The 20,762-nt window shown below is 34.5% G+C and overlaps 1 protein-coding gene across 14 annotated transcripts in view; it reads left to right on the top strand.

The window, feature by feature from the left end:
* The window catches only part of LOC105214797 (collagen alpha-2(IX) chain), a 409,572-nt gene that overhangs the window by 110,696 nt on the left and 278,114 nt on the right, over positions 1 to 20,762 (top strand). For 2 of the 14 annotated variants that reach the window (XM_054230423.1, XM_054230422.1), the window contains exon 2: positions 7,004 to 7,867. The exons of the other annotated variants lie outside the window; for them this stretch is intronic. In XM_054230423.1, the coding sequence (XP_054086398.1) occupies positions 7,718 to 7,867 (150 nt within the window). In that variant the 5' untranslated portion in view covers positions 7,004 to 7,717. The remainder of the gene's footprint in view (positions 1 to 7,003; positions 7,868 to 20,762) is intronic. 14 annotated transcript variants of the gene reach the window in all.

The following is a 20,762-nucleotide window of genomic DNA, read 5'->3' as shown; positions in this document are numbered from 1 at the left end:
TCAGCATACAAGGCAGTAAATTGTAAACAGCACACACGCATGTAAATGCTTTTACATCAAATAGACAGCAGACAGTGTGACTGACTGCGTATTCAAAAATAAAGCAGCGCCAGCAGACCCTTCATGTGCACCTGCACAAATGCTTAGTCCCAGCACGCGCCGCCGGCTTAAGCTTTATAGTAGACTAACTCACATGACAAACTTGCTGGTAAATAAAATATCCATGTCTGTCTATACAAATTTCAACGCAATTTCTGTGCGTGCCACATATGTATGTATATATGCAGGCAGTCAGCTATAAATGTAATAAATGCTTTTGAAATAAAATGTTGACATAATTAAAATGGCGAAAAAATGCGCGGAAAATTGTTTACATGCCTCTTACACTAAGTTTATTCATATTTGTTTTCGGTTTGTTACCTATATGCCACATGTATGGGCTAACTGCTGACGCGTGTGTTGTTAGGGACAACACCAAAGTCATTGCCTACATTTATATTTTATATTGCCGTTAATACTGCGCGTATTGTTATTATCATTATGGCATGACATGCATAAATAATGAACATAAATTTCTTAAAAAATTATAATATTATTTTTTCGCCAGCCATTCCGCGGGCAATTACGCTAATTTTTCTTATACCTGCAGAGAGTTGGTTACGACTCATAAGCATATGTGTTATTTGGGTAAGTAGGAGATAAAATTTGTTGTGTGTGTTCAGTATATGATTTAAAAATAGTTGACATTTAATATCGTGGAATTTTTATAAATTTTATATATAAATTTTGCAATTAGAAGAGACATCAGGAAGACTAATCTTTTAAAACCCACCTTTTAAAGTTTATGCATTAAATCAAGAATTTATTTAAGAAAAAAATATTATTTTTCATAGCATCCTAAATGTAGGCAACATTTTTTAAAGACTCTAAATAAGCTCAGAAGCATACATGTAGGCTCATATAAATAAATAACTTAGAGCTTGTAGTAGAAACGCTGTAAATTCTGGTTTCTATGCTTAATATGGAATTATCTGAAACCAATTTGAATAAAATTTAACGATTTTGTTTTGTCAAATATTTCCTTTCCGCTTTTTTGCTCTTTATTCAATGTTTTATAAAAAGTGTTACAGTGATCGTCTTTAGTTCAAATAAAGACAGTTCCGTTCAATAATCTGTTTCCATCTAGACGGAAATTTATTAATAATTCCCTCGTAGAAGTCCCTTCCTTATTTGCGAAGAACTCGGAAAGCTACTTTTTACAAGCCTCTTTTGAGTTTAACTTTACACCACCAAGGTCGTTCGCCATGGACAGGAACAGGTGGTAATCTCTTGGCGCTATGTCCGGGCTGTATGGTGGATGCGATAAAACCTCCCACCCGAGCTCCCGCAGCTTTTGACGAGTCATCAACGTAGTGTGTGGTCTGGCGTTGTCCTGGTGGAACACTACACCCTTACTGTTGGCCAATTTTGGACGCTCCTGGTCGATCGCCTGCTTCAAGAGGGCGAGTTGTTCGCAGTAGATGGTAGAATTAAGCGTCTGGCCATATGGGAGCAGCTCATAGTGGATGATACCCTTCCAATCCCACCAAACACACAGTAAAACCTTCCTGCCCGTCAATCCCGGCTCGGCCACTGTGTGGGACGATTCACCGGCCTTCGACCACGACCGTTTTCGGTTGATATTATCGTTTGTGATCCATTTTTCGTCGCCAGTCACTATCCGCTTCAAAAATGGGTCGAGTTCGTTCCGTTTCAGCAGCAGGTCCAGAAGGTTTTTTTGCGTCAAATCATGCTGCACCCAAAACTCAAGCTTTTTTGTGTATCCAGCTTCCTGCAGATGGTTTAAAATGGTTTGGTGACTAACTCCCATCTCCTGGGCGATGCCATATGCCCGTCTAACTCGATGTTTTCCATGAATTGATCGGTATTCGTCGTCACAGGTCTTCCAGAGACAACTTTATTACAACTGAAAATAGAGTTATGACGTGTAACTCAACTATTTAAAACATAATATTTTTACATATATAATATACAACTCTAGCAAACTTTTCAGCATTTTCACACACCATACAAAAAAGTTACGTATACGCAGCGGCATACATAAGCCGAAAAAACGTTCTAGCTATAATCTTCTCTGAAGTAATTTAATAAATATGCTGTATAGTAGATTTCTATGCATAAACACCTAACTACTCTAGTACTCTAGCATTATTTAATTAATGTGTATATATTTTTTCCCCACACACAAAAGCGCAACTAATAACTTTACAGTCACAGCTGCAGGCGTTACTAAGTATGTCATGTACAAATGAGCGCATGATAAATGCTTATGCTAACTATTCGAGTGTGTATGAGCATGTGAGGCATATTATTATTTCATTTTCATATAATACACATGTCATTATTTGTACGCCTATGGATGTGTGTGAGTGTGTGTATGTGTATAAGGGAGACACATTAATGTCAATTGTTGTACGTGTTGAGCCAACTTCAATGCAACTACTTAATGTGTTGCGCGCTTATGACAAGACAGTCAGCTGGCAGTAGTCAAGCAAAATAGACTAGCAACACTTAATTACTTAGTTATATGGTTTGTGCTGTAATAAAGTAATAAACTGGCGGCGGAAGAACGACATTAACTGGCGCATAAATATCAAGAACATCGATCAAACGCACATTGAGGTTAATGTAAAATGATATTAGCGCTGATATATGGCAGTTTTAAAAATAAAATTATATAAATAAGAGCATACATATATATATGTATGTGTGTATGTATATATGACAGCCAAGCAGTGGCGCAACTTAAAGCCGCTTTGGAGCTTTGTACGTTTGGCGCCGTAAATCTCTAGCGCTGCACTGATTTTCTGGGTTAAGTTGAAACAAAAAAAAAAAAAAAAAAAAAAAACAACAACAACAACAAAGCAGCAAGCGAAAGTGAATTAAAGCAGAAAGTTAGGCCAAGTTCTAGCGAAAGTGTGCTAGCGAAAGGATGCTGCGTTTCACTTAGCTCGCGGCAAGCGAATTATTATTAAAAGCATAACATGGCACAAGCCGAAATTGTCAAGCGTAAAAAATGGCGCGGCATTGTCCTGCCATTTGCTAGCGCTTAAGTTGAGAATAACAGCAGGGACTGTGTTTGTAACAAGCCACAGCCGCAGTTGCCGCCAACGCTACGCCAGGCAAATTAGTGATGCAGCGAAGGCGAAAACTTTTCAACTTTGAAGAAAATTTACTACCGCCCCACCACAGTCAACCAACCAAGCGACTGCGTGCTTCATTATTTAGCTGTTATTGCGGTTGTCGCGTCGCCTTTTTTTCTCGTTTCATTGTGCTGTGGCTGTAACCTCAGCTATTATAAAATAATAAAATCATTTATTTTATTATAAGATAATCATCTTTGTCATTATCTCCATTATGCGTGCGCTAGGCTGGCGGCGAAATAGTGGCGCTGCTGGTGATGAGAGGGGAGTGGAAGCTTTTCAGCTTTCTTTGAACCCTTTTCTATTATCCATTTGCCATAGCCAATTTAGTTGTTTTGCGTTTTGCTTAAAAGGCGATTTGCACTGACACACACGCGCATACATATCATGGAAAGAGATCAAATTGCTTCCTCTTCTCTTCTCTTTCCTTTTATACCCACCATTTTACTATGTAAGTGTTTATGTATTTTTAATTTCACTCTAAACACATTAAATGCCTTATAGACTCCTTACCAATACTTACGCACTTCTTTAGGCGCTTCTTAAATCATGTTTTTTTTCAGCGCTTTATTATTGTTGTCACAAAGTCATTACTCATTTTACGTACTTGGTTTTGGTGATAAAGTTTTGCGTTCGCGTTCAAAGCACCCTTTTAAAGTCATTCAATATTTATATAAGTATCACTGTGCGTGTGCATTGGCATATCCGCGAAGCTGCTGGCGCTGTCGCTTGCCTCAAAGTGAAAGTAGGTAATTTCATTATAAGACTTTGGAAGCTTGTCAAACTTTAAGCTGTCGCAAATAGAGAAAAACAATGTTAACATAAAAGAAAGTCGTTGGGGGTGTTAAAGAAAGTCCATAGAGTGTGAGTGAAAACTTGATATGATAACTAACAGCAACTTAAACTCAACTGGTCCTAAAATAACTATTTTGTAACTAGTTTAAAAATCTCATTTAAAATCCTTAAAAATATAGATATATAATATATTTCTTTTAAAAGTTTGATTTTAGAACTTTTAGTAAATTTAGGTCAACTGTTCCCAAAAGAACTAGTTTGTAACTAGTTTCAAAAACACACTATGAAGTCTTTAAAAGTCTTTGAAGATATACTTTTAAACTATTTTTCGTTGAAAAGCTTGATCTCATAAACTGCAGCAGTCTAATCTCAACTGGTCCCAAAATAACTAGTTCGTAACTAGTTCAAAAATGTCGAATATGTTTAATTTTTCCAAATAACCGAAATGAAAACCACATATTGTAAAAAAATTAGTGTTTTTGATCTTTACAAGTCAATTCATTTTAGTTTATTTTAAGGAAGTACAACATTGACTTATCATCTAAAAATCTAAAATAAAAATTGAATTATTATCTATACCAACACTGTAAAAACATTGATTTTATGTCAGTTATATAATTTCGGAAGTAATAAAAATTACAAAACTTATAAAAAAGAAAACATGCACAAAAGTCATAAACGCAAACGACGTTTTGTACAAAGTAAGCGCCTGGCATTCTACTTCACTTCATGTTTAAAAAGAGTTTTCTACGCTTTGCGCGCTTACAATGAAAATTAAGTCATACTGCCAACGCAAGCAAAGTGAAAGCAGTGAAAATCGCATTTGGGCCATTTCGAAAATTTTGCTTTCAAGCTGAAAAAAATTGGCTACCAAATGAGTGCCACGCGAAAGGGTAAAGGAAAAAAACCCAAAAATTAAAACAAAAAAATGAAATGCGCTGATAAAACTTTTGCAGGCAGCTAGAAGTCGTTGCACAGCAACAACAGCCACCTTTGCCACTAATATGTACATATAATAACAGTGATTGGCGCGTGTCGCATACTTAACGTACTTAAAAGAAAGAAGAAGAAGTATGAATACAACAACAACAAAGCGCCTTTGTGCGCATTGTGTGAAGTGAGTGTGGAGTAAATCGCGCGTTAGGTCATTGGCTGACAAAGCAGAAACTTACTTGCCTGTGCAGTGATTAGCGCAATTAGGTAGAACCGAAAACAAAATTATTTCTTTTTTTCACTTAACATTTTAGGTTGCTTGACTTTAAAGCAGCACTGCAGTTGCGTTGTGATTTTAAACTTTAGTCATGCTGTTGCGTTGGTCAAGGCGTTGTGTGCTTGTGTGTGCATGTGTGTTGTTTTTGGGGGGCGTATGAGTAACTTTTCTGCTTGTTCGCAGTTGGGTGCGCACGGAAACACGAAAGTTTTTCGTTGTAACTTTTATACATTTTCCGCCCAATATGTAAGTACATACAAGAGCAATAATAAGAGTAGACGCGAAAAAGAATATGTAGAAAATCACAAAAAATAAATTGGGTTGGCAGCGCAATGGAAGCGTAGTCCCTTCAACAAATAACTGTCAACACACAGTTACATAGTACTCATTTATTGTATGTGAAAAAGTCAGCGGGCGGCGCGTAAACAAGTTGGAAATAAAGTTAAAGCAGCAGGCATCCATAAACACACATACACCTACATGCACCTACTGGCACGCTGACACACTGCCGCGCACTGGCCCCCAGCTAAGTGTACACAGTGTATGTACTACTATGTGTGCAGAGAACCTGCTTTTCGACTTTCAACTTCCTTTGCGTATTTTTGTTCACCCATTTGCGCTTCACTACTTCATGTAGCCATGCAGTAAAGGTTTGCGCGTGTGTTGTTGCGCTTGGTGGTCGCTTCATAAAATGTAATCAAAATAAAACGAATTGCAGTTAAAGCTGCTGCTGGCGTTGCGTCCCTCATGTGCCCTGGTTTCGCGCGAATTTTTTGTTTTTAACTTTAATGAAAGTTTAGTATGTCTTACTTTTCCTTTCTGCTCTTCGATTTCATAACTCTTTTGACAATGTTCTTGATGTTGCCATTACTTTTGATGGCCTTCTCTTAACTTTCTTTTACTGTTGTTTTGTATTTTTGCTCTTAATTATTTAGATATGTGATTTTGAATAGCGTGGACATATTATATTAATAATTGCGGCTATGAATTATAAATTCAATCTTTTTTATACAAGTAATTACATAAATTATATCCTAGCGGTGAAGATGAGCTTAATTGTCTATTCTCTTATTTGTCTAATTCCTCGCTCTCAACTTTCTTATTTATCTGAAATAGAGTAGTAATACATATAATACAGTAAAATTATAATTATTGATTAGATTAATATATTTATATTGAATTCGCACCTACGATTGCCATGTCGGATGAGTAACCCTGTTTCAAATGCTTATAACAAGTGTTTACAGATGTTAGCGCATTATTAGTTTTAATTTTAATTTTAATTTTAATTTTAATTTTAATTTTAATTTTAATTTTAATTTTAATTTTAATTTTAATTTTAATTTTAATTTTAATTTTAATTTTAATTTTAATTTTAATTTTAATTTTAATTTTAATTTTAATTTTAATTTTAATTTTAATTTTAATTTTAATTTTAATTTTAATTTTAAATTTTAATTTTAATTTTAATTTTAATTTTAATTTTAATTTTAATTTTAATTTTAATTTTAATTTTAATTTTAATTTTAATTTTAATTTTAATTTTAATTTTAATTTTAATTTTAATTTTAATTTTAATTTTAATTTTAATTTTAATTTTAATTTTAATTTATATGAAGAGAGAAAAAACAAGATAAATTTGTTCATCCATCAGCGGCCATTTCAAATTAAATTTATAAAAGGCGCCACCAACAAAGCCTTGTGAGATACATATAAATATGTGTCTGTCTGTCTGTATGTATGTATGTGCGCGCAAAAAATATAATCATACTAAACCACTTTGTTTTTCTCACAGCATAACTCATAGCAACCCATATCAATTACGAAAACGAACCCAAATAACATATCAAATCACCAATAAGTCTGTTATTAAAAATAATTAACACAAGCAATGCTTATAAACATATCGCATGAGGCCACTGATAGATATAAAAAAATATCAAAAAAAGCACTTTAATTGCATATCTGAGAAACAAAAGCAAATTAAAGCAACACACGAATTTTAAACAAAAAAATAGTGGCAAATAAAATATAATTACAAGGAGAAAATAAAATAAATTAAAATCCGCGATAGCAAAGAGAAATACAAGTGTCTAGTGCAAGCAAAAGTTATCAATTATCATTGAAATTTCCAAAATAATTAAGCCAACGAAATGCATAGTGTTCATTAAAAGCTCCAAAAGCGCAAAAAGTTGAAAAGTGCGCGCAAAGTTTACGCGCATTATACGAAAATTCCCGCGAAAATCCATTCATTAGTGCAATTTAGTTTAATTAAATAAGCAAATCCGCAGCAAATTATACAAGCATAAATAAAAGTTAGCGAAAATTTTGAAAAGAAAAAAATTTAGCAAAAATAAATAAATTAAAAGAAAAGAAAATTGTTAGCAAAATATTTGGCAATCCAATTAAAAATTTCCAAATTTCTGTGCTAACAAAAGTGCTGTTTTTGTTACTACATTGTGCTTAAGCGTAATAGTCGAAAAAAAATAAAATAAAAGAACGTAACAAAATGGCGATGGTTATATCGACGCGCGCGAAATTGCTAATAACCGCGTTAATATTATTCTTTTGCCTCGGCATTGTGCTCGTGACGGGCTCGACAAAAGGCTGGTTTATACCAAATCGCTATAACGGCGAGCGTGTTGCTGCTAGGATACAGGTAAATGATTTTTTTGGTGAAATTTTTATGAAAAAAAAAGTTTAATTTTTTGAGCAGTTATTAATAGAAAATTGCTGGAATTTATCATAGAAAATATTTGTAAAAAAATTATATATTTATCTCATGTCGTATTTCATTACTCATGTCTATATTAATATTTTTTTAATTTAGCTGTAAATTTTCATGTTAACAACTCAGTTTAAGCAAGATTAAATATACAAAAATTTCAATTTTAAACGCAAACAATTTAAAAATAATATTTAACTACATTATTAGCTGCTAAATAAAAGGTCATATCGCTAGTCTCACTAGCAGTTATTAACAACTGTTATTTAATTACAAAATCAGCAATTAAATTTTACTACAAAAATGTTTATTTATCAAATATTTGCTATATTATTTCGGAACTAAAATTTGTATTAATTTCTGCTACCCTCAATTCAATGTTGCGTATACGCAGTGGCATGTATGCCCTTGCATATATTTAATTGTTGGTGATTATGGTTGGTTATATAAGCTATTCAACTGATAAGTGGCAGTAATTATAATTAGTACAGCATTTTGGACGGAAAATATTAAATATAATTAGTGCAGATAATTATTGGAAATACAAATACAGGGTGTTTCAATGTAATAATGAAAATTTCAAAATTAATATTAAAATTAAAATCAAAATCAAAATTAAAATTAAAATTAAAATTAAAATTAAAATTAAAATTAAAATTAAAATTAAAATTAAAATTAAAATTAAAATTAAAATTAAAATTAAAATTAAAATTAAAATTAAAATTAAAATTAAAATTAAAATTAAAATTAAAATTAAAATTAAAATTAAAATTAAAATTAAAATTAAAATTAAAATTAAAATTAAAATTAAAATTAAAATTAAAATTATATGAATTAAAAAGCAATAAAATATATGCAAATAATTCAAAACAAATCAGTAAAAACCAGTTTAATGCCATTAATATGCTTATTTTCATTACAATTTACACGCAATTCACACATAAATAAATATGTGGCCACAACTTTTTCTCCGAATTTCACAACTAATTTCGCATATGAAACGGGTCGTAAACACCATTTACTCAAGCGTACAATTACCACTTGAACTGTACATATTATACCATACTTTTCATGGCACTTAGCAAAATTGCTCGCCACTTGCGCTTTGCCATGTGCTTATAAATACGTGTGTGTGGTTAGATTACAATAAGCGTATAATTTTCAATCCCAAAGGATAAATCAATTCGTGCCTTTAATAAAACGGTTGACAAAATATTAGGTATATATTTGGAAAAATGTCCGCGCCATTTAAATACATACACATGTGTGTACAGTTGAAAGCTTAACGAGCGTGTTTTTGTATATACATATAAACACACTCACATATGCATAATATAGTATTATATTTATAATGTGTAGTTTGTGTAATATTAGTTCATATTTGTGCGCTGCCATGTGCACTAATGATATGACTGATGTTTGGTTATTTATCGCATTGTTATATATTCATAGTTATTTGGAAATGTTAAGCTCGCTGCGCTATCAATAATCTATATACTTAACTAATGAGCGTTTATTTATTTATTTGGTTGCAATTACCATGCAGTTAGGCACGTGGTATTAAGTGTTGGTGATAATTTGCTTGTTGTGGAGAAGGGGAGGGGTGGTTTAGTTGTGGGGGACTAAAATATGAAATTATTAAATTTATAGAAATGCGGAATATATTTTTTAAATTGTATACAAATGTTTAAGCTGGCTTTACGAAAAGGTTTTTATTATTCTTGTTAGGAATTATAAATTATAAAATGACACTTTCAATCGATTTTTGTATTTTTGCTTATTCGATAGCTTATATTTTCCTTAAATATCCTGTGGATAGGTCGAATCTTGAATAGTTTTTGAATGACAGCGTTCTAAAGAGCGACCGCTCGCAGGTATAAGCCGCTATAGTCGAAACTTTAAACGCGTTTTACTCGAAACGACATTTTTCAAAATTGCTGACATCATAACTGAAAGAGAAACTGACCGATCTATTTTGTTAATTACTCCATTTGGTTAGTTCTTGATATTTTCCAAAAATTTTGGGTCATTATATAGGAAATGCTTTCAACTTTAATAACCTTTTTGAAGTTATTTGTCTCACCGACTCATTCGGCCGGAATCATGTCAGCAGTTGAGGAACTTTTTTAGCACCTCCGAAGACTGCACATAACTCTGTTATCTAAACTACTATTATAAAGAGGAAAGATTTGTATGTATGTATGAATAAACTCAAAAACTACTGTTCCGATTTTAAAATTCCTTCACCATTGGAAAGCTTCATTCACCCCGAGTAACATAGGCTATATTTATTGCTAGAATCTTAACTTTCTGGAAATAGTTCCTACATGAGGGTATCAAAAAGACTCCGTGATGGAGAATCTTAATCTGAAACTGAAAATCGTCTTGCAAGTCATTCTCTACGCATTGCAATCGCGTGCCAAAGAGTCGAGTAACAAGCGCTCGCAGCTGCGTGCTGAACAAAATTTCAAAACCTCCCTAGTACGCGCGTGATAGTCGAGTACGGAGCGAGTGTAGCGGCTTGAAGAACAAAATATTAGAAATATACAAGCTCGAACTCTGAGCGTTCCCAACGCCTTCACGTGTATAAGTGTGTAAAAACTTATAACTTTTGAAATGTTTGCTGAAACCCGTGCGAAGCCGGAGCGGTCTTCTAGTCATAAATATATCTATAAGACCTAAACTATTCATAATAATACCATATTGAGCAACAAAACGTTTATGAATAGATCTGTATCTGTCAGATTTACTTTGAAGATTCACAACTAGTGTCTATTTAAAATTCTTATTTGCTACCCTCTGGTTGAAGGATATATATGCATTTATTCCGGTCTTTTAGATTAGGTTATGTTCTGGTAGACCAGATTTTATTTAGTGTAATACTTAATACTGATAAAATTTATAGTCAATATGTGAGTGGACTATATTTTATATTGTAAAGCATTGATTTAATATTAAGTAAAATTAATCCAAAATATATAAATTCCGCAGAGTTTAGCTTATGGTCATCTTCCGACACCTTAACCCATTCACTCCCATTGTACTCACTTGGTAAAAAAAAAACATGATTTTCTTCTGTATCCAAGAGAGTGCAATGGGGGGGAATGGGTTAATGGTTAAAATGTCAGATCGGTAATTTCGAAAAAGACTAGTCTAAATTTAGATTTTGCATTTCAGAAAGAACTTACAACATTTTTTAATGCTTCAGGACCAAATAAAAAATAAAAAATTAAATTCCTTATATTTCCAAATATTATGCCAAAGAAAAAATGAAAATCAAAATCCACCCACAATTGACCAGTTTAAAAATAAACACAATTCTCGGTATCAAAATTTTGTAATTACGCACACATAATAACTGTGACACAAATGCCTGCCTTCTAATAACCCGGCATTAGAAGCTGCACAAAAAGGCGCGCGCCCACGTCGTTTAATGCCCTCGTTGACAAATGAGCGCGAGCGCAGCAGAAGGCGCGAATTTTAATTACCCACATTGGCAGCTTGAAGTGGCATGCCACGCAACGTGCAACACTAAGCGCTTGCCACAGCCACACTCAACGCGCCGCCAACCAAAACCAAACAGTTGAGGTATTGTAGATGTATGTTGTAGTAGGCGGGGTGCGATGGTCAACCAAAAACGATAGCAACAACAAGTTGAGGCACATTTAAGGCTCACTCGCGCGCAAACAACATCAAAGCAACAGCCGTGGTGGCGCGTTGGTGGCGCTCTAAATTGTGCGCTCGCCGCAGAGCAAGAAAGCGTACTTGCCACCGATTTGGCGATAAGGTCAAGTACATGTGTATGTATGTATGTGTGAGTGTTGCCAAACATAAATACGCGTGGAATTTTTCGGCTTCTGGCTTCGGTTGTTCGTTTGTGTGTGCGACGCGCTAAATGCTTGTGGTGCACAGTTTTGTAAAACCAGTCATAAATGATTACAAATAAAAAGCAAAGCGTATAAATTTCCATTAACAAGAACAACAACAATAACAACAGCAGCTATTTTGGTCAACACTTTTGTTGCTTTAACAATTTTTTCGCGTATTTTGGTTTTTTTTTTTGCCAGCAAACATTAATGGTAATTATGCGCATTGTTATGCGTGACCACACAAGCAGAAATGCGTAAATACAACAACAACAACATATGAAAAAAAAACTGTTAAAACTGTAGTGATGTGCGTTGTGAGCGCGCCAGCTGGCTGTCAAGCACTCTCCCTGCGCCTTCAGATATTTTTTTTTTCATATTCGCATACATCTGCGGCAATTATACTTTACTGCCGCACTGCGCTAACATACAGTCATATATAAGAGTATATGTACGAGTACTTGTAAGTACATAAATACACGCATTTTTTCGCTTTGGTTTAGCGCACATTTGCGATTAGTAGAAATTAGCCAGTAATGCCAGTCGGTGTGTTTGTGCATATTAATTGGCATCTAATCAACAAACTAGTTGTGGGCTAGAGTGAGAGAGAGAGAGGGGGGTGACCGCGGCGCATTCGAAGTGCTAAAAGGCGGAAGCGTGGCACGCATTCCTGAGTGACATAAATCAGTTTTTTCTAGGTATTTTTTTTTTGTGAGAGCGTGAGAGGGTTGAAGCATAGGTTGAGAGAGGGTGTAGGAGACCAGTTGCCTTGTTGTGCTTTTCCGCGCCTTCTTGGTCTTGGTAATTGGCATTTAAAGTGGCTAATGACTGGCGGTGTTGCATTAATTGAAGGCGAATGAGTTCAACGGGGCGTTTACTTGATGGCACTACAAGGGCAAGCGAGTTGCTGCAATTATTTGTCGCTATTAATTTACTATACTATTTCACTGGGGGAAAAGTGGTAGAGTTGGCCAGGCAAATGTGGAAATAAAGTTGTAGTCAATATTTTTTACTTGCAAAGCTTCACTGCATATTATCGAAGCTTTAAAAGAATTTTATTGAAATTTTTGCTTTAAAAATCGATAACAATCAGTCATAATGAAATTATTTGATCATATTAGGTTGGCAAATATCTCCTTTCTGTTTTTTTGCTCTTTATTCAATGCTTTATAAAAAGTGTTTTAGTGATCGGATTTAGTTCAAATATATGTCGTTTCCATCTAGACGGCAACTTCATAATACCCCCTTGGGTGAAGCCCCGCTCCTTATTTGCGAAGAACTCGGACAACCACTTTTCACAAGCCTCTTTTGAGTTCAACTTTATAGCAAGGGCGTTCGTCATGGACAGGAACAGGTGGTAATCACTTGTCGCTATGTCCGGGCTATATGGTATAGACGATAAAACCTCCCATCCGAGCTCCCGTAGCTCTGACGAGCCATCAACGAAGTGTGTGGTCTGGCGTTGTCTTGGTGGAACACTACACCCTTCCTGTTGGCCAATTCTGGACGCTTCTGGTCGATCGCCTGCTTCAAGTGGTCCAGTTGTTCGCAGTAGATGGTAGAATTAAACATCTGGCCTAATGGGAGCAGCTCATAGTGGCTGATTCACTTCCAAATCCTACCAAACACACATCAAAACCTTCCTGGCCGTCAATCCCGGCTTGGCCACTGTTTGGGACGATCCACCAGCCTTCGACCACGACCGTTTTCGCTTGATATTGTCGGATCAATGGATTTGATCGATATTCGTCGTCACAGGTCTTCCGCCGACTGGCTTATCCATGCTGTCGAGAGTACCATCCAGATACAGATACAAGCTCTGTAGCGCTTTATACATAGCAGCGAAATTCATAAGACAAAAAGGCGTAATGGAGATATTCGCCAACCTAATATTTTCGCTACAAAGTCAGCTTTTGATTCGGAGGCTCTCATATACGACTTGAAGAGTTAGAGTTCGTTTTCGACCATTTCTGGCTGCTAAGTTGTTTTATTTTTGCTTTGTCCGATATCGTCTTCTAAGTTTAATTCACCACCTCTAACAGAATCGGATGGAATTCAAAATATATGTAGTAGGCGTGGCTATAATTCGATTTCGCATATCTTCATATTAATTATAATTTAATAAATTAAATTTGCGATATACATATATGAATATCAGTGCAGTGAGAAACATATTCTCAATGTTCAATGCTCCCAAAAGCATACTTCAATATTAACTTATCCTCTCCATACTCGTATAACATAATATGTTTCCGCTGTCATTATTGCCGCATTACAAAAGTCAAGTAGCTGATACAATTACACATTTCGCTAACAAATTGGGTCACCAGCAGCTTAATATATAATATAAGTATATATATATATACATAAGTAAGTGTGTGCAAATACTTACACTCCAACATAGTGTAATTACAACACTTTAGCTGCCAAAGTAACAATCCAAAATAACCATAGAGACATAAGATCCGTAAAGAGAAAACGCCTGCTATAAGGGAGTGTGCAAGGCTTTGCGCTGGCAATAAGGTAGAAAGTGGCGCCAGCCGGAGGAAATGTCGTGTTGAAAGCTTGCCAGCCGCTGTTGTCAACATTGACGTTGACACGACTAATAGTCGTCAGAAAGCTAGTTATCGACTGCTGTGCACACAGACACATACACACACAAGTACAACAACATTTAGCACACCATTTGTGGATGCATGCGACTGCGAGAGTGTGTTTGTAATCGCTTGAATTCGTGCTAAATAAGCAATAATGCCAATTATTCAAACGGCATTTAGGCGGCGGTGCAGTAGCGCAAAGGTGGCGTGGAAAGCAGGAAAGCAAAGTGAAAAAAGTTGACGCATTGCAAGGCAAGAAAAGTAACTAAATTGTAATTATTACTTTTTCTCTCATTGATTGCCCAACTGCCAAGTGCCGCCGCTAATGAAGTGTTTTGTATTGCGTCGCACATTACAGGCACGAACACGAACATGAACGAGGTTAAATAATGAAAATAATTCTGTATTTTTTCTGTTTTGGTTCGCACTTTTGTTTCGTGCTAATTGCTGTTTATAACCTTGCTTAGTCGTGGTTGCTGCCATTTCTATATTTCGTTTTTTTGTATTGGCACATTCGTTAGGCAAAAACTAAATAATTAACGTCTAGCTGCTGAACTATTTTGCCACATTTAACACCATTTGCAACAACAACAACAGCAACAGTTATACGTTTCGTCACATTTTAGCTAACTGTAATTAGCATTTGTCATAATAATTACTCAATCATACCTTAACAAGCTGTTTCAGGCTCAAATTATTGCCACTACAAGTGTTGTTGGTGTATATATTTCTGGGAATTTCTTCACTTGCTTTTAGCCTTTTATCGTGAAAAACAAGTACAATATTATGCCCTAAACACTAGTGATATTTAACACTAGAAGTTCAATGTTATTATTAACGGTAATAGTTCCTTCACAGTTTGCTACTTGACTTCATTAGCACTTTCTTAAACTATAAGCATTAATTCTCCAACTTGCGCCAGCTCTCAGCTCCACCATCACTCTTATATCCTTTATACTCTCGAGCATCTCTAGCACATTATCGGCGCACTCACATGCTTTAATTGCGAAAATTGAATTCAACTTTTTGGCTATAAATTGCTGGCTTTTTGCCATTTTCAATATAATTATCACCTACACACAGATGTATGTACATGTGTGTCTGTGTGCGGCTAACAAGTTGAGCATAGTTGTGAACATAATTGCTGGCATATGTTTTCGAAGCTTTCCGAGTTCCTCTGCATTCTCGCAATCATCGCTCTATTAAGGTGGAAGATTTATTTTCACTAGTCTAGGTGGATGATAAATGCATTCAGCTGAATAATTGCTTGAAGCTGCTATGCTGTGTGTGTGATGAAGGCATTATTTTCGAGTGTGAGCCAAGAGTTATTAGACGGATAATTATTGTAGAGTGTACTGGGGTGTGGTGTTTTGGAAATATTAAAGGTATTTTATTGTATGTAAGCATATGTGGATATTATCAGTAGCCTAATGAAGGTATTTCACGTTTATTTTTAAAAATAAAATTAAATATTTTATATTTGCCCAATCATAAAAGTAAATAGTTCAATTTTGAATTTTTTTCTCCGCTCCCAAATGTAGGCAACATTTTTCAAATACACGATTTTTCTTACAAATATCGTTTCTTGTTCATCAAGCGAGAGGGAAATATTATTTCCGAGTGTATGCCAAGTGTAGCAAGCTTATTGGATAGATAATTATTCTATGATAAATCTAGGAGAGCTATTTCAGTTATATACATAAATGGTATTTTATTAAATGTGAGCATATAGTATGAAGAACATTTATAAGCATAATTTGGTATAAATAATTATTTGTAGCAATAAAATTCAAAATTTAATATTAACACAACCATAAAAACTAATAATGGAATTGTATAAATTGTATTTTATATCTTTGCTCCCAAATGTAGGCAACATTTTTCAACTATACGGGTTTTCGTACTTTATTTTATGACCAATTTGTTTATGATTTTATTTAATTCATTGTAAGCTTTTAGGCTATTCTTTCTTACATATCTGTATTAAAATTTGTTACAAAGATTTGAGTGTTTGCCGAGAAGAATATACATAACCTTAACCATTGCCACCAATGGCACAACTGAAAGCGCAAACCTTTTAAACAAATTGTTTTTCCAACGAAAGAGCGAACTAAAGTGAAACAAAAGTAATGCCAAAATTCATAGAGAAACTTTACAAAAGCTGTTTCAACGGCATAACTGCGCTGTCACTAGCGGCTCCAACACTTTTTTATACACACACGTACATACCTACGAGTATAACAGTATTCACAAATTTACCGTTTCTTTTCCATTAAGCGTGTGAGAAATATTAAAGCACTTGCACCAGCATCACATATGCAAACACACACAGACAGATCTCTGACATAGTTTCATATGCATATGCAAGCATTTATAGATGTGCGTGTCTGTGTATATGCGCCCAACCCATATACTCCGCACTCAAGCATAAAATTCGACTGTCGCTGTCTGCAAACGAGAGAATAGCGGCGCACAGACATAAGTGCCATCTTATGAAGTCAGACAAGAAGTTGGAAGAAAATGGAATTGAACAAAAGTTGTATGCAATTGCACTTGAACGAGCATTCATCTACTCGAAGCATATGCAGGCATGCAAGCCCTCGTGTGTATGTGTGTGTATTTTGATAGCAATAGCAGACATTTGTGTACATAAATACACTCGTAGTTTTAAGTGCACTTCATATTCCGTATACCATTATTCCGTATGGAAAATGAAGATGCATTTAAAAATAGTCGAAGATGAGTATACTGAGAGCGAGAGAGAGAGAGAAGCATATTTTTAGGGAAGAAGTTAAGAATTTATTGTTATCGCATGCCAGTGTTTGTGTGCAATTATTTGTTTGCCAATGAAAGTAAATGATATATATTTATTTAAATAAATATTAAATTTGATTGTTTCACATGAAATTCGTTGCTTTGCAGCATGGTTTGTGGAAGATTATCTAAATTTGATGCATATTTGTATTCATTGCCCAACAAAGTTGAGGAAATTTTCTCCATTTTAGAGCACTTAGAATTTTGTTAAATTATTTTTAAAGCAAAATCAATATTTAAACTATTGTTTTTGACCAAAAATTATATAAATCGTAAATTCTGTCGAAATAAAGTTTCAAAAACACAATACGCCGAAATGTAGGCTATGTTTATTATTTAGCTGGGTTTGAGTTTCAAAACTGGAAGAAACGAATGAATGTTTTGTCGCGCAGAAATAAACTATTTAAACGAAGAGAGGTGTTTTATTTCGAACATGTATTATGAAACCTCTCCTCAATCTTTTACAAAGTACCCTTTTTAAGCAGTCTTATAGGCATTTATTATTAACCAATTTCGCAAATATTTTATGACAAATTATATGTACACACTTTCGATGAGCTAAGCTTTGAATTAAGATAATCTATGTGCCAAAGTCTGCTCATACCAATTTGATATAGACTTTTATAGCTTTTATGGTCGCTTTTTCCATATTCAGTGGAAGAACTAGGTGCTTGAACCATCCGTACTTTAAGAACGTTAATTTGACCTCCAATGTAGCCTAAATGTATGCTTCTATAATTAGAAAAGTTAACATAGCCTAAAGGTATGCTTTATTTTTAGCTATAAGCGCATTGAAATCAGGCAAACAGCAAAACTACGTAAATTTTTCCGTTACGTTTATTAGTCACTTTCTTAAGTCTTTTAGGTTTTATTTAAAGTCCCATAATATATAGAAAAGTAAGCGAATTGCAAGAGACTTTCAACGGTCTAATACTTAATTTACAGTAACTTGTAAATCAAATAGGCGGAAGCCATAAAAATTAAATCCCAAGTGCGGTCGATTTGGCGCAATATTTCAAATGAATTTATGTGCGAGAACCACAGATACCTTTATATGTAGACACATACGTTGATTTATAACTAGATACAAAGCACTGAAAAGCGCTCTTAATACTAACAAGTAATTTTTTAACATAGTCTTTGTTATATTGAGATACAAACATAGATACTTCAAAATACATATTTATGTACAGACATACTCTTTACTTTAAAGTTCTTGTGTGAAGCACATACTTATAACACTATGACTTAATACTGGCTCTAGTCGCAACTATAAAAGTAACGGTAACACTAACTATTACGTAGGTATGTATGTTTGCCTGTGTGTAGCTTAAATGGCCGTAGGAGCAGCACTTTGACGCTACAGGAAAAGCGATATACGAAAAATTCACTCAAGCGTAAATGCACAACGAACGCTTTTCGAGTGTGTGTCATCAGTTAAGGTTACTAGCTGCATTCAAATACACACTTGTTCAACTACATGCATGTGTATACAGTTGGAGATGTGAAAGTGGCAGTATATGCATACACAAAGGAATATTCTCACTGTTGTGTGGGAGCCAACAGTTTGGCAGCATGATGGTTATTGGCAAAGATTTCCAACCCTTCTACTTTTATGTTAGTCACAGGCACACACACACATATGTAGATATAAAATGGTACAGTTATATGTGAAATTCATATACACACACATAGACAAATATCGTTTGTTACACCAAAAAGCTTTTGAGTGTTTAGTTGTGACGGGTGTGTATGTAGCGAATCATTCACAGGAAATTGCATTTTTGAGTGGATAATTTTCTATATGCGTCTCAAGTGCTGGCTGTAAGCGAGTACTCGCTGTGTGTTCATATGTGCTCGCTTAGTTATGCCAAAAGCATATGCTTCACGTTCGTTCGATGCTGGAATATTTCTGAGTGCTTCCTTGTACTTCCTTAAGGTTTTCATTGCCAAAGCGACTGTTTATCCGCGTTCGTTTATTTTCCATACAATATCTCGATTTCAGTAATTGTGTAATGATGCGTTAATGATGGGTGCGAGTGTTGGAGCGTAAGCGGTTGATCAAAGTGGTCAAAAGAAAGCAGGAAATCGTGGCGTGGGAAGCAAATGTGCGTTTAACTATTAAAGTATTTGAGTTGGGTTAAAGTGTTATTGGATATTTTATTGTATAAGGAAGGCGGATTGGTGATACTAAATGTTTGTTAAAAGGCTCAATGGGTTTAAGACGGAGATTCAAGGTTTTCAAATTACTATTAATTGCTCTTTATCAATATTAAGTTACTTGGTGGTTATCGTCACGGTGTTTGTGCTACTTTATATTAAATGAAAAGTTGTAAAAAAAATTTCATCAACATTCATATATCCGGCGGATCATTAGGGACGTTAAAAATTGAAAGGGATTTTATTGAAAACTTCTTCGAGAATATATTTTTTTAACTTTTGAATATTCATATATTTCGAGAAACAGGTAAAGCATTAATTTGGTTCGCTCTCATATAAAAACTAACTTTCTTCATGAATTTTTAAAGAAACTTATGGTAGGCAATTTTTTTTTGCGCCAAAAACTATACAACATTTTTATGGATTTCTGCAGTTTTGTCAAAAAAATAGCAAATATCTTCGAGCACATCCATTTTATAATCTCTTAAGCTGTTCTCATATGTTTCTAAGCACAGGATTATAATTAATTTGACTCAGTCTCATATAAAAAGTAACAATCTATAAAGCTTTTTTAAGACAGCTTTACGTAGATAATTCTTTTCGCGCCAAAAAGTATGCAACATTTGTTTTGATAGTCGAAAATTGTATACTTCTATATACCGTTATTACTTTGAAATTTTAAATTTTCGTACAAAGTTTAAGCAAGTATATAAACGGTAAAAGTAAAGCCAATATTAAATCCAGAGTTACATAATACATTCATTTTTTCTTCCGCGCCAAAAGGTATGCTATACTAGAAGCTTAGAATACACGTAATTTGCGTAAATTGCGTATAGATTTTAGGTACAACTGCCTAGATTGGTAGCAGATGTATAATATATTTTATTCCATTACTTTGGTGTTAAAAGTATTTTAACCCATACTCATTCTTTCTTAGAACCAGATTCATAATTTCTTCCAGATGATGCCTTATAAGATTCTTCAATATCAAAATTTGGTTTAAAATTGGTCCATTAAGTATATTCCTCAATCACTATAATTCACCGCCACTTTAATTTATTTCGCCGCTACTGCCACTTCAACGTAATCGAAGAATTATCGAGTTAGCTGGAAATCTCTGAAAACATTTTAAATTAGCGTAGAAAAATCCAGCAATCTTTTTCCTTTGGTGCAGCAGCAGCAGCAACATCAGTATTTGTCTATCTCAGTGCGCAGCCAGCCATGCAAATCTCCATTAATATTTTTCTATCAACTCAAACACAGGCGCGCGCTGGCGTGTTTCAAGTTGGAAGACCATCATCGCTCAGCGGCAGCACTGCCAAGCCGAAGTAAAGTCAGTAACAAATCAGCTTTTCGCCACTAGTAAATCCGCACGCTGAGTTTCGACGAAGT

The sequence above is a fragment of the Zeugodacus cucurbitae genome, chromosome 4 (genome assembly GCF_028554725.1).
Source record: "Zeugodacus cucurbitae isolate PBARC_wt_2022May chromosome 4, idZeuCucr1.2, whole genome shotgun sequence".
Classification (NCBI taxonomy): Eukaryota; Metazoa; Arthropoda; class Insecta; order Diptera; family Tephritidae; genus Zeugodacus; species Zeugodacus cucurbitae.
This window is presented reverse-complemented; position numbering and strand designations above follow the sequence as displayed.